The sequence below is a fragment of the Rattus rattus genome, chromosome 5, assembly GCF_011064425.1.
Source record: "Rattus rattus isolate New Zealand chromosome 5, Rrattus_CSIRO_v1, whole genome shotgun sequence".
Taxonomy (NCBI): domain Eukaryota; kingdom Metazoa; phylum Chordata; class Mammalia; order Rodentia; family Muridae; genus Rattus; species Rattus rattus.
In genome coordinates this window covers 40060747-40074937 of record NC_046158.1, presented here as the reverse complement: position 1 = coordinate 40074937, position 14191 = coordinate 40060747, and the positions used below count along the sequence as shown (strand labels likewise).

General features: G+C 39.1%; 1 protein-coding gene across 2 annotated transcripts; it reads left to right on the top strand.

Annotated features, from left to right (window-relative positions):
* The first annotated feature begins 6739 nt into the window (after nt 1-6739).
* Gcg (glucagon) lies at nt 6740-12788 on the top strand. Of its 2 annotated transcripts, XM_032901941.1 has the most exons (5): nt 6740-6860; nt 8630-8791; nt 10352-10489; nt 11466-11609; nt 12340-12788. In XM_032901941.1, exons 1-5 carry the CDS (start codon nt 6769-6771, stop codon nt 12344-12346), a joined length of 543 nt encoding a protein of 180 aa, XP_032757832.1. In that variant the 5' UTR covers nt 6740-6768; the 3' UTR covers nt 12347-12788. The 2 variants fall into 2 exon arrangements, with proteins under 2 accessions (XP_032757832.1, XP_032757833.1); XM_032901942.1 differs by lacking the exon at nt 12340-12788 and having other exon boundaries at nt 11466-11613.
* Nucleotides 12789-14191: the final 1403 nt, after the last annotated feature.

Genomic DNA, 14191 nt, shown 5'->3' with positions numbered 1-14191 from the left:
CCCATGTTAAAGTCTCAGTTTCCTCTGTCTTTGAAGTTGTACACCTGGATCTATACAGGATGGCACTTACTCTCGGGTGTCCAGCTTCTTTTAAGATGCATATTTTTTTTTGGTATCATTCATCTGCATCACTGTGGGTTTCAATTCTTGGTGCCTTGTTTTTGACTAGTATTCAATTGTATGTATAATTTCTATGTTTTGATTTATCAGTTGTTTCTCTGGCCAATAGCATTTCACCCATAACTAAGATAAATAAAACTTCTTTGAACATTTACTACAAACCCTTCTTTTCATAAGGAGGTTGCACTATTCAACTTTTAAGTTGAAACTTGTTTTTCTTTTGTATAATAGTTTCTGACCAAACAGTCAGAAAATAAAACAAGATATGTGTGGAGGAGACGTCTCTGCACCTTACCATTGACTACTACAGGCCTCCATGCTGTGAACTAGAGCTTACTTCTGTCAGTGGCTTATGTGTTCTTCCTATGTTGATGCAACTGTGAGTAAATGTGTATTTATTCTCCTTCTAACACAGAGAGTAGTCTGATATGTGGTTATTCAATGCTTTTTTTCAGTTAACAACCTATCTTGAAGTCTTTCTATATTGATAAATAAAGACTGCTGCTTTGTGTGTAAACAGTGCTGTATGGATGGCTCCCTCAGATTATTGCTAACAAGTTGTGATTATGCAAATCTTTGCCACAGAACTTTCATACATCATTACAAATATATCGAGAATTAGTTGTGTAATTAAATTCAAGTGGTATTTTAATTTTTGGGGGGGCAGGGCTTTGATCACTTTATAAACATTTCAAAAGGGATTAGACATATTGTATTCTTCGAACAATACCTTATAACCCTCCCTCCTGTACACTTGCTGTCAAAATGCAGCATAACCATTCCCAGACATTTCAGACTCATTATCCCCTAGAGCTGTCAGAAATCAATGTACACCAACCTCACATCCTACATGACATCTGGCCAATGTGAAGTCCTCCCCAGGACCAGCTACCTAATCTTTGCAAATAAACATGTGGAACCTTTAAAAAAAAGCAACAACAACAAAAATATGTGGATCCTTGTTAGTAAGAATTTCAAGGCAGAAAGACAGAAAGACAGAAAGACAGAAGGATTAAAGCAAGCATTGGGCTTTCTAGGCTTGTGGGCCTCCGTAGCTGTGTAGATAGACAACACACAGAAGGTGTCCTTTATTGTAAGCCTCAGAAAGAACAATAAAAATTTGCTGATTCTGTTCTTTCTTTTACCTTAAACACCAGGGTAAAAATATTTTACTATATATCATAATATAATCATTACTTTATTACAGGTCAGTAAAATCAACCTTTCAGGAAGGTAAATTGTATCTACCGTTATATAATATGACTGACAACCTAGGCCCTCCATGCTGCCTCCAATAGAAGAATTCTAGACAACATGACTGCAAAACACACAACTCTTCTGCTTCAAGCCGAACCTTTTAATTTTAATCTTATACATACCTGCCTACCACTGTCCTTCCCTCACATATAAATAATTGAACAACTGCATTGATGGGAAGGAAGGCCAAGTAGAGGCCAGTGCTAAAGTTCCCGTTGAATCAATACACTCAAACTGAATTTAATGCTTATCTGAGCACCCATATCACCTCCTAACACAATGCCTATTAAGAAGTCTATTTGCCCCTCCTGGCATGTGGAGGAAGAGAGGGGAACTATACAGAATGCTTCTGGATTATTATAAGGCTCATCTTCATGGTGCCCTTTCCTCTAAGAACCAGAGTTAGGAGAGTGGAGGTAGAGTTATAGAACAATTTACTAGAAAAAAAATGGGATGGTTACTTCTAACATAGGAGAAGCCAAGTAAGGAGGAGACAAGAGATACAGAGAGAAAGTTCTAGCAAGACTCTGGTGCTATGTTTACGGCTTTTAGACATCTTAAACATCAACTGCAGGACCCTCTACTTAGGGATGCTTCACAAACTGGTAGTCTAAGAAAAGGAAGAAGAGAGAGGGAGGGGAAAACTGAGAGATGAGAGAAGGAGAGGGAAAATGGACAACAGGAAGAATGGAACTTGACAAACATTTAGTAAAGGTGTGGCTGACACACGGGGTAAGAAATCATAAAGAGCACCGAGCTCTGCGCTAAGTCAGCTCCACACGTTGAAGCTCAATTGGTGCAATTGAGTTAGTTCTGCCAGAGCTGGATGGAGCTGGACACCTTTCTCTGCTCTTTCACCCCATCTGCTGGCTCTGCCAAGAGCTGTCCTGAGATCAAGACACCAGCAGCACCAATGAGAAAGTGAATTAAATAATTTATACAGCTGTGACTTCAGCCTAATCTGCTAAGAAACTTCCTGGGGGCCGTGATAAAATGCCGATTCTGATTCCGTAAACCAGACCTAAGCCATGAGATGTTCCATTTTTAATAGGACCTCATGGAAGCTGATCCCTGGAGCTAACTCTAGGTACCAGGGCTTTATATCATCAATGACAACTAACGCGAAACCCCTCAGTAAGGTCTCACAACTGACAGGGAAAGTGGTCCCTATTTCTTAATGAAGCTCCGTGTCCACCAGTTAGTTCAATGCACATACTGAAGAAGTAAATTCATTCAGAGTACTCCTCCAGTTGTTTCAATGGGCTATTCCCATAAAAGTTATCAATTATACCATGGAGTTGATACATTTGGACACCCAGATTTAGCTGGGAAATGCTGTGGTGATCTTGTCATATAGAATATGAGTTTCATTTTAAACAAATGTTTACACAAATCAATGCTTCTCACAAATCAGCAACAGAGTCCCAAAGACTGTGTGGCTTGGCCACGGTCTCATAGCCTATTGATGATAGCAGGGAAGAAAAATCTACTTATGATCCCCGGAGTTTCTTGCTGTCTGTTCACACATCCTGGTTATTTCCCAATTTTATTTCCTTCTGTTGAAATGGCCAGGATTGTATCTGCTACATACTATAATTAGTAAGGACCTATATACGTGCTGGAAGTTACAGAAAGTAACAGCATGCATCTCAGACCAATAGTTTGCCTCCCCTGTCTTTCTTTGTATTCTAATGCCACACCCCTTCTCAGTGAAATTAGATTTAAAACATTTTGAAAGATGAAAAAGAAATAATAGACCCTTTGCTATCAGCATCAGTGACGTTGGGTATTCTCATTTTGCCTTCTGTATCACATTAACATAGTGCACATTACATTTTAATTGACATTTAAAATCTCCCCACAAAGCGAGTACAAATTCATTCCATACAAAGTGGATGAGTGGGTTATTGATATGTGTGTACTGGGTGAGCGATTTGTTTGCCTAGATGAATGGTCCATCAGTTATTCAGGAACTCAGGATGGCCAAATAGCACATCAAGGGACAAGACCCTCAAATGACTCCTCTAGGCTCATTTGACGTCAAAATTCACTTCAGAGAGCTGAAGTAGTTTTTCACGCCTGACTGAGATTGAAGGGTGTATTTCCAAACTACCCTTTCCATTCCCAAACAGAAAGGCACAAGAGTAAATAAAAAGTTTCCGGGCCTCTGAGGTCTCACCCCGGTATCAGCGTGAAGAGCAGATGAGCAAAGTGAGTGGGCGAGTGAAATCATTTGAACAAAACCCCATTATTTACAGATGAGAAATTTATATTGTCAGCGTAATATCTGCAAGGCTAAACAGCCTGGAGACTATATAAAAGCACAGCACCCTGGTGCAGAAGGGCAGAGCTTGGGCGCAGAACACACTCAAAGTTCCCAAAGGAGCTCCATCTGTCTACACCTCCTCTCAGCTCAGTCCCGCAAGGTAAGAGGCACACTGTGGGGCGGGGATGTCTGGAGGACATTGGACAATGAAGTATATGTGAGAACTATGGATTAAAATGTTGTTTTTCATCTCTTTATTGATAGGACTATGAAGAACACAGTTGAGGGCAAAGCGTTATTGATCAGATTTATACCTACTTTACCGTAATGAATTCGCAAATTACTTGAGGACTAGTATGGTACGCTTATAAAATAGAAAGGAAAACAAAGATTTAGACCAGTGCATTTGTTACAATGTGAACAGTATGTTCAAATAAGTAAATACTCTGAAAAATAAATATTTCTGCTTTGACTTGAAAGATGTGCGTGCTGCTTTGAACAGAAGGGGGTTTTTAATTTCACAAGAAAATGTGTCCATTACCAGGACTGTAAGGGAGGTTTTTCTTTGTGAATTAAAAACTTCTCCTTAAAGCTCTTATTTTCTAAAAGAGGATGTTCAATATCATCTTTTAAATATCCAGACTGCTAATAGATTTTCCAAGAATCAAGGCCGATATATCAACCCTCTGTAAGTTAAAGCCGGCATCTTTGGAGCAGAAAATAAACATCACCAATAACTGGCAATCTCTTCCTATGAGTTATAAACTAATGGTTATTTACTATATATCAAGCACTAATGGTTGGAAAGAAAACCAAAATAGCTTCATCTGGAATGATTTTTTGCATATCTCTTTAGAAAGATCAGTTAGGTATTCTGAAGTAACTATTAACTTCACAGAGAAAAAGCTCCAATTCACAAATGCCAGCAATGGCATCCGCCATCAAGCATAGTGCTTCAGTAAATTCTAGGGCAGTTATTTCTTAATCTGTGGGTCATGACCCCCCTGGCGTACAAACAACCCATTCATAGGTGTTGCATGTTAGACATTTACATTATGACTCATAACAGTAGCAAAGTTACAGTTGTGAAGCAGCAGTGGAAATGATTTATGGTTGGGGTCACCACAGCATGTGGGACTGTATTAGAACGACACGGCATTAGGAAGGTTGAGAACCACTGCTCTATGGACTCCTTATTAAAGGAGATAAGGAAGTAGAAAGTGTTTATGTGCCCTATAACACCAATATATCTTAGGAAAATAAAGTCATCTCTTCTTTCCTAAATCTAAGATTCTTTTTCTAAGACTTTCCAAACAGAGTAATACTTTGACTACAGTCTCCTTTTAATTTTGATTGGAAAATTGTGGTATTTTTTGTTTTGTTTTGTTTTTCAAAAATACCATTCTCTTTTTTTACACTAGCAAAGACGGGAGAAATAACTGTAAAACCCTTACTAGATACACTGTTGATGCCAAAATATTTAATTCTCAACAATAGTATTAAAGCAATGGATGAATTATTTTATTTCTCAGAAGTCTCTTAACTTCCAAAAAGTGGATAAAGGAAAGTGAGTTATATCAGGAGGTTGCATTAGAAGGCGTATGTTCTCAGAGTGCTGTCTGTTCAAACTCTGCCCTTTCTAAACATGACCAGGCCATCACTGAACCTTCAGGGACTTTGGGCTGAAGAACTCTTCATTTAGGTACAAGTTGGCATTGTTCAGTCTTTTGCAAGAGGCTTTCCAATAACACGGAAGTGCTTGCTATGACTCTTCAATATTATAACATATCACCATTGGAAGGTACAATCAAAGGCATGTCAAAGCAGCCATTCAGTGTTGATCATCAAGAAGGATGAAAGCATAATTTCTATTATGCTGTTTTGTCTGGTTGGCCAGTTCATCAATAAGTATTTATTATTTCAGAAAACTACCACTCCAGGTAGGACAGCCTCTATCTTCCTGCCAAAGATAAATAGTAAGTATGGCTGAGATGTTAAAGAAAAGATTGATGTTTTAAAATGATAATATTTGTAAAAATCCTTATTCCAAACCAAATGCCACTTGCTAAAAATACTCATTTAGTTTATTTATGGAGAAACATAATGAAACATGGGCTGAAATTCCCATGAGAGTTGGAAGGTTGCAGAGAGAAACCTGTGACACACTGTGGACTCAAGGTTTCAATTCATTCTGTAGAGACATCGTGGCCCACATTCATGCAGACCTACATCTTCATCACCACACCCCTGGTATCTTTTGGTTTCACAGGGTGTCCGTTTTTGACAGACAAGAAACCAGGTGTATGCTGCAGTGTCATTAATAGGAAATATCATTTCCTAAACTGAGTATAATTACCAGACAACCAAGGGACTGTGGGACTTCAAAAGCAAGCACTAATTTTCCCTAGGATACTAATCTTTAATTTCTTAGTTGCGATTGTTCAAGTTGCCAGGAGCATTAGTTCTTATTGCAAATTGCTTGTCTTTAAAATGATTTTTTTCCCTTTAATTTAGAACAGGTCAAAGCACCCTAAAATACCTCAAATCTGTTGGCCGCTTTATAATTACAAAGTCTAGACCAAGTTACACTATTTAAAATATAAATGAATAATACATCTGAACCGACAGCTGGTATGCCAAGTTGTAGCCCGAGGCGGCTTTAAGATGGTTGAAATGCAGTATAATGTAAATGCTTGGAAGTGAAGGACGATTAATTGAAAGCCAGACTGATAGTGAAGGAGCGGTGTTATGGATAAGATGCCACTCAGGTTAACCATATGCAACATATCATCTACAGAGGGTATTTTAAATGCTTATTGTGGACACGTTTATTTCAAGTCTGGAAATGAGCCTTCTAAACATTAACAGAAGTGTCCCACACTAATGAAAAGCCTAATAGTAGAACAGATCCTTTGTGTTATTTTTCCCTATCAAAATTCATCGAGAGGGGGCATATATTCTATTTGAATTTAACGTGACATTGGAACCACAAGCAGGATAAAATAGACAGGATGGCTTTTGTCTATGTATAATATTAACTTAATCAAAATTGAGCTCATTTGGACTGCCTGCTTCCCCATCATCCCCTACCCCCCACTCTGTGTTCCACCAGGCAGAATAAAAAAATGAAGACCGTTTACATCGTGGCTGGATTATTTGTAATGCTGGTACAAGGCAGCTGGCAGCATGCCCCTCAAGACACGGAGGAGAACGCCAGGTACTAAACAGTAGACCAGCCTGTCCCTGTGGTTAGAGTGAGATCTGTGAGAAGCGTGATTGGTGAGTGGGGGCCCAGTGGTTTGGAGGGATACCTTCCCTGCACAGTCTGAACTACTGAAGACACAGTGAGGATAAAGGTGGGCTGTTCTGGGCTATGAATCAGGGCACATGTGCACCAACAATGGGGTGGCTAGGCTTAGAAGCATGTCAATGGGAGACTACTGTCCTTTGGATTCTTCAGATGCTAATCTTTCGTACACTCTTTTAACTATTTCAACTCCAGTTCCTTTTTATGCTTTTAAAAGTAATTGTCAATATTCTTTGCGAGTTACAAAAATCGTATATTTTTAAGATGCAAAATTTTAAAATGTATGCAACATTTTTAAGTGTTCACATATCTACTGTCCAAAGGAAACAATTCAAAATATGTAAAATTCGTATCTTACTTTCCTGGGTTCTAAAGTTAAGTTAAGTTAAGTGTTTAATTGAAATAGCATTGTATCAGTTTGCCCCTCCCTTCCCTCCTAGCCCCTCCTCACTATCTGTATAAACTATAATACAAATATCTCTGAGCTTCTATTGCCATGAAATATGTTTTTCTCTTGAAGTTATATTGTCAACTTTCTCTTTTATTATGACACTCATTACATATCTGGTTTGTAAGAGCTACATGTTTTTCACATCATATATAATATTTATTTCCATATTCCTCTTCTACTGGGCATTTAAAGAAGTCTTAAAATGTACCCAGGATGAGTGCTACATAGGAGGTTTGTCCATATGCATTTTGTGTCACATTTCTTAATATTTTCTGGGATAGATTTCCAGCAATGGCATTATTGTGTCAAAGGGAGTGAGTGAGTTTAAACCAGAATTAGTACAAAATCCTCCCTGATTTGCCCTTCAGAAAAGCTGTGGGAGTTCATCTCGCTTCCCATGAGCAGCAGAGAAACATTTTACCCTCTCTAATCCTTAATAATTTTAATTTGACAAGTAAAATAGTATACCATTTGTGGTTATTACATTGATATCCCTGAATGTTTATCATGCCAACCAGTTACATAGGAATATCCACCAGGAATTTTCAAATTAGCAGATGGTGTTTTTTGTCCCTTTCTCCAGTCTTTAGCTACTGTATAGCTAAGTAATTGAGTTTTTTTTTTACATTAGTATGTGCAAGACAAATTTGGGGGCATAGATCTGCTGCCCAAACAAGAGATTTGGGCTTCTTAAAGTTTTAAAATATTCAAGTCACTGCTCTCCTCTGTCGTATTAGCATAATCATGAGTAGATTAATTACTTGAAAAGATTTCTTTCATACTGTTTCAGAAAACATTTGAGAAACCTGTTGCTAAATTTCAGAACGAATATCTTCCAATACACTAAAGCTGGTCCAACAAGCAGGTCAGGTCCTTCTAAGCACTGGTTCTCAACCTGTGGGTCATGACCCCTGAGGGGTCATATATCAGATGTTAATGTTATGATTCATGACAGAAGCAAAATTACAGTTATGAAGCAGCAATGGAATAGCATTATGGTTGGGGGTCATGAGGAACAATATTTAAGGGTCACAGCATAGAAAGGTTGAGAATCACTGCAGGGCGTCTGCAGAAACAGCAATCTCACTACTGCATGGGACCTTCTATTTTGTAGTGAAGAATCTTCTCAATAAGCTTAATTATAAAGTGTGTACTCCTGGAGTATTTACCCTTGGAGCACCTGCTCCTACAGTTGTACTTAATGCTGCTTAATTACTGCCACTCACAGATCATTCCCAGCTTCCCAGACAGAACCACTTGAAGACCCTAATCAGATAAACGAAGACAAACGCCATTCACAGGGCACATTCACCAGTGACTACAGCAAATACCTGGACTCCCGCCGTGCTCAAGATTTTGTGCAGTGGTTGATGAACACCAAGAGGAACCGGTAGGAGTCTGAAGTTGTTGTACACAAATGCACATTAAGAAATTCTCCTGACTCTCCTAGCTTATCATGCTCACCAAACAGGCTTATTCATTTTGGGTGTTTGTGAAGTTGTGCATGCTACCTTTGTCTCAGCTCTACCAAATTCCTCATCCACACACTGCTGTGACAAAGACTTTCTTATATTTTAAGCAGCAGTATTCTTAGTAATTTTTTTAAACTGGAAACTGAGTTTTGGAGACCTGTTAGCTCAAGAATGTAATTCTTACCAAAAGTTAGAGTAAATTCACAACATGCCATTGAGGGGGTTCAAGTCAATGACTGTGAACCCATGAGGATTATACCTTGGCTGTGTTAACCATTAGTAAAGTATGAAAAACAGATGCACCCATTCTCTTGTAAAAAAAAAATTCAAGAAATGCATTTAAAATCACAGCCCAACTAGTTGCAGAGCATAAAGAAAGAAGGCGGCAAACAGGAACACAAACCCATCATAAGGCATACATTTTAATGTTGGATTTTGTTTGAAGAGTGTTGGGGGCTTTGCTACTTCTAGGCTACTGGAGGAAATTATCCACAAGAGTTTCACAGAGATGGTGGAATTTCACAATTTCTTTGGAGGATAGCCCACATGGGAAAGGGAGTTATGCATACCAAATAGCTGAAGAAATCTAAAAATCAGGAAAAGGACATAGATGTGTCTGGGTGGAACGAAAAGAGGAGGAAGAGGGGATGAGAAGAGTAGACAGGACGAACACATATCCTTGGAGTGAAGAGTACAGCAGCAAAGAAGTAGTCAGGGCAGACCTGAGGGTTGACGACGTCCCTGATAGTGATTTATAGGTAAAGCACCCGAATTGTATGAAAACACAAATTTATAGACTTGACAACAATTGTTCTGATTTTCTAGAGTGAAAATGATACAATGTGGGCAAACTAACACTAGGCGACCGACCCATAACTCAGCTATTTGATGTCTGTTTAAGATGAACCTTCCAAAAGGGAGATGTACAGCGTGGGACTCTGCAGGCTACTTGTTCTGTTGTCTGAGCTCTTCCACACGCTTACAGCTGATAAGAGCCCACTTTGCTTCTCTACTGCTAGAGCATTTACTTTCTTTAACCCGTCATCATGCGGTTCTTCTCATAATAATTCAAGACAGTCCTTCGTTTTCCCTCAAATAACTAACTGACTCTGAGCAGAGTTCATTCATAACAAGTATCTACTCTGACTGTGAGAAACATGGCAGAGCTTTCCTGTCCTGAGATAAAGCCTAAATGAAGCTTTAAGGACCACAGCAGGAGGAAGCCCAGGAGGTGAAATGGCCCCTGGAAAAGGAAAGAATGGTTTAGTCTCTTTTAAAATGGCATTAGCCTCTCCCCACAAAGTTTCAATCCAGATCATTAACAGAACTCAAAATAACTTTATAAGCGCTCTCACCTCCCAAACTTTTTAGCGCTCTTGCCGTTCAGTCCTGAGCCTGAGGTCTTCACACTTGTCAGGGAGAAACACATTAACAAAGAGATGAAGCTTCATTCAACGCAACTCCCACATTTCTTTCAGGAACAACATTGCCAAACGTCATGATGAATTTGAGAGGCATGCTGAAGGGACCTTTACCAGTGATGTGAGTTCTTACTTGGAGGGCCAGGCAGCAAAGGAATTCATTGCTTGGCTGGTGAAAGGCCGAGGAAGGCGAGAGTAAGTCTCTGGTTTAATATCTGATGATTTTCCTAGATGAGAAAATACAAAGAAAAATAGACTATCCTATGGAAATGCTATACTAAAAACTTAATATTTAATAAAATGGTCATAGTCTGACTTGAAGTTGCATATGCAGTCAACTTGTATTCATGTGTTAATAAAAATCCAAACATGTAATGACATTTTCCACAACCAACCATGTACTCAGCCACCACAAAGTTAGCCATACAATGATCAAGGTGAAAAGGGAGAAGAAGTTTCTTAGTTGCTGGCTTAGCCTTAATCACACACTATGCCTGAACCATCTCATTTTCTTGTGACCATTTTGATTTGCATTTGAAATGAAGTAGGAGAAAATTTATGTTCAGCTCTGATTTTTAAGTGGAGTTAAAACATGCTTGCTGAGTAGACTGAAATGAGGGAGAACTAGTACGGGTAACTGACGTGTACGCGCTACCCATCAAGCCTACAAACCCAGTGGTGCATCTTGATGGAGCTCTACAGTCTGTAGCTGATTTGTAAGTGCTACCTGTTATGCCTGCAAAACCAATGGAGTGACTTCATGGGTATCTATAGTGTGTAACAAATACCCAGAATTACACTGTGGTGAATGAGTGGGGGTAGGGGGGGACAGCTGAGATTTTAAATCCCTTACTGCTGAGTTTTGCAAGGCTGCTACTGTCTTTCCAGAGCACGATGTACTTGTGTTGAATTTCAGAAAAACTAATAGTTTAAATAATAAGGTACCGTGGGTTACTCAAAAAGGCGAACCTACATGAGTTTCGTTTCAGGGTAGAGAGAGACACCAAACTTTCTAGCATTTAATGGTTTCCACCTTTGTGGGCTTGTATGAGGGCTTTTAGTGAAGCCCCCAAATTTTTATTCTCTACCACTCCCACACATATCACCAAGGCTCAGCAGTTCACACGAATTTATTTAAGATAAACACTGACTCCAAGCCTTCTTTACTTAGCTTCCCGGAAGAAGTCGCCATAGCTGAGGAACTTGGCCGCAGACATGCTGACGGATCCTTCTCTGATGAGATGAACACGATTCTCGATAATCTTGCCACCAGAGACTTCATCAACTGGCTGATTCAAACCAAGATCACTGACAAGTAAGGGTTTTTTAGTTGATTTTAAAATCTAGTAAAACTTTCATAAATGTAGGTTATACAGCGATTAGCTGCTCCTGTGTGCAGATGACTGATGTAATGGGTGTCCTAAATTACTTAAGAGTATACAATCATATTTAACTTTTCTATGAAAATTTCTATCCACTTAGTTACTCTCTAAGCGATGTCTGTGATAGATCAAGCACCAGCAAAATTAGTATGGATGAAATATGGAGAAGAAATAAGTCATTACACATTAATATCACATTAAAATTGCTGTAATTTTAACACACCCATTAAAATGTCATTATATGTGGCATTATTTACTCAATTAAAAAGCAGAGCAGTGTGCCCGGATGTAACTTAGTGGTATAGTGGTTGCCTAGCTTATGTAGGGTCTCTGATCCAGTCTCCAGCACTAAAAGAGAAAAAACAACAAAACAAAGCAAAAACAAAAAAGAGAAAGGCACAAGAATAAAAAAATCAAGCGGAAATGTACTTTAATGATAAATCTTATTTTTTATAATTTTTTTACAAATGCACGTTTTTGAAAGATTTTTAATATATCATCCTTAAATGAAAATTAATTCAAGTAAAAAGGCTGAGAAATTTACTGATAAAGAGATGGATAAACAATGTTTATTAAATGACATTGAAATGTCTTCTGAATAAATTAGTTATATCACCTGGGTACCATAATTATTCTGAACAATTCCTGTTTTTGTCCTCATAGGAAATAGGAATATTTCACCACTCACAACCACCTTCACAACATCTCCTGCCAGTCACTTGGGATGTACATTTGAGAGCTATATCCTGAAGCTATACTGCTTTGCATGTGGACGAATACATTTCCCTTTAGCCTTGTGTAACCCAAAGATTGTAAATGGAATAAAGTTTTTCCAGGGTGTTGATAAAGTAACAACTTTACAGTATGAAAATGCTGGATTCTCATATTGTCTCCTCGTTTTGAAGTTCCCGCCCTGAGATTACTTTTCTGTGGTATAAATTGTAAATTATCGCAGACACGACACCTGGATTACAACAACAGAAGACATGGTAACCTGGTAACCGTAGTGGTGAACCTGGAAAGAGAACTTCTTCCTTGAATCCTTTGTCATAAATGCGCTCAGCTTTCGATGTATCGAGAATAGATTTAAATAAATATCTCATCCTTTGTTATTATGGTCTCCTTTCTCTTTATTAGTCCGTTCTTCCAGAAGCTCATTCTTTCTCAGCTGGTGGCCATATCTCAAACCTATTATTAGAAAACAGCTCCATGCTTTGGATGGCCGTGCAGTACTCTACCATGTTGAGCTAACGCTGAACAATCATTTGGTCATGTTAAATATTTATTTATGTTTTGTCTAGGGAAAAAAAATGTCATCAGGCAGCATTAGACGCAAAAGTCAAATCTCTCCTGGGGCCAAACAGCCTCATCCACTTTTAAAAGTCAGGGCCTCTCAGTTGCCCACACACACACACACATTATCACCACACACACACACACACACACACACACACACACACACACACACACACACACACACACACAGCTCACACACGCACAGCCTCAATACATAATTGCTTGAGTTCACACACCCTCCTTGTGTATTCAGACACCTATGCATTTGCTTCTGCCTTATTTATTCACTCAGTTACCTGATACAGCAGACATTTGAGTTTTCCCACAATACCCCAATCCTACTCACCCAGTTCTGCGATGGCCAATGTCTTGACTGTGCCTGATGCTGGTTGGCAATGCCTGAGATTTCCCTCTGCTGTGTAACGCCATGGCAACCTCTATTTCTCCATCTCCATGGCGCTGCAGTGAGGTAGATTTGCCCTCTAATAAGATCCCAAAGCTTGTAATTTAGTAATTTACTTGTATAACTTGATCTGCAGCTGTGAATTTGGGGTAAAATCTCTAAACCACAATCGTCTGATGATAGCTAGTAGACAACTTCTCCTGACTTAGAAACTGTAAGACTACAGATATTTAAGTGGGTTGGAGCTGGCAGAAGGATCCCAAGGAGCAAGTTAACTCCATTGGATGTAAGTTTCTCATGTGAAAAAGATTAGAGCAATCTAAGCGTTCTAGGCCTCCGTCTTCCAATTCTCTGTATGTGCTTCACAATGAAGCCTCAAGGATCATAGGATCCTAAGACAGTTGTCATGGAAGTGCTCGGTGCAGGACACTGCCTTTGTCTGTTGGCTTCCCCCAAACGAAAATCCCCCCTTTTCCTCCAAAGCATCTCACTGTGGGATGCTCACAGGCTACACAGAAAACCATTTTTCTCAACGTTGGATTTCTCTCATTTTTCCTGCTTATATGTTAATACACACGTGTGTGTAGATGGTGAAGACATTCAACTGGTAGGGAGAACGAACGATATTCCCCACAATTCTAGCTAAAGCCATTCAAGACAATTCACCATGTTTTCTTTGACACAAATTATTCACTTGTACACCTATGGACCTATAGGTGACTTAATAGGTTCCACGTGAAAATACATGTGTGTGTGTGTGTGTGGGGTGTGTGTGTGTGTAGGGTGTGTGTGTGTGTGTGTGTGTGTGTGTGTGTG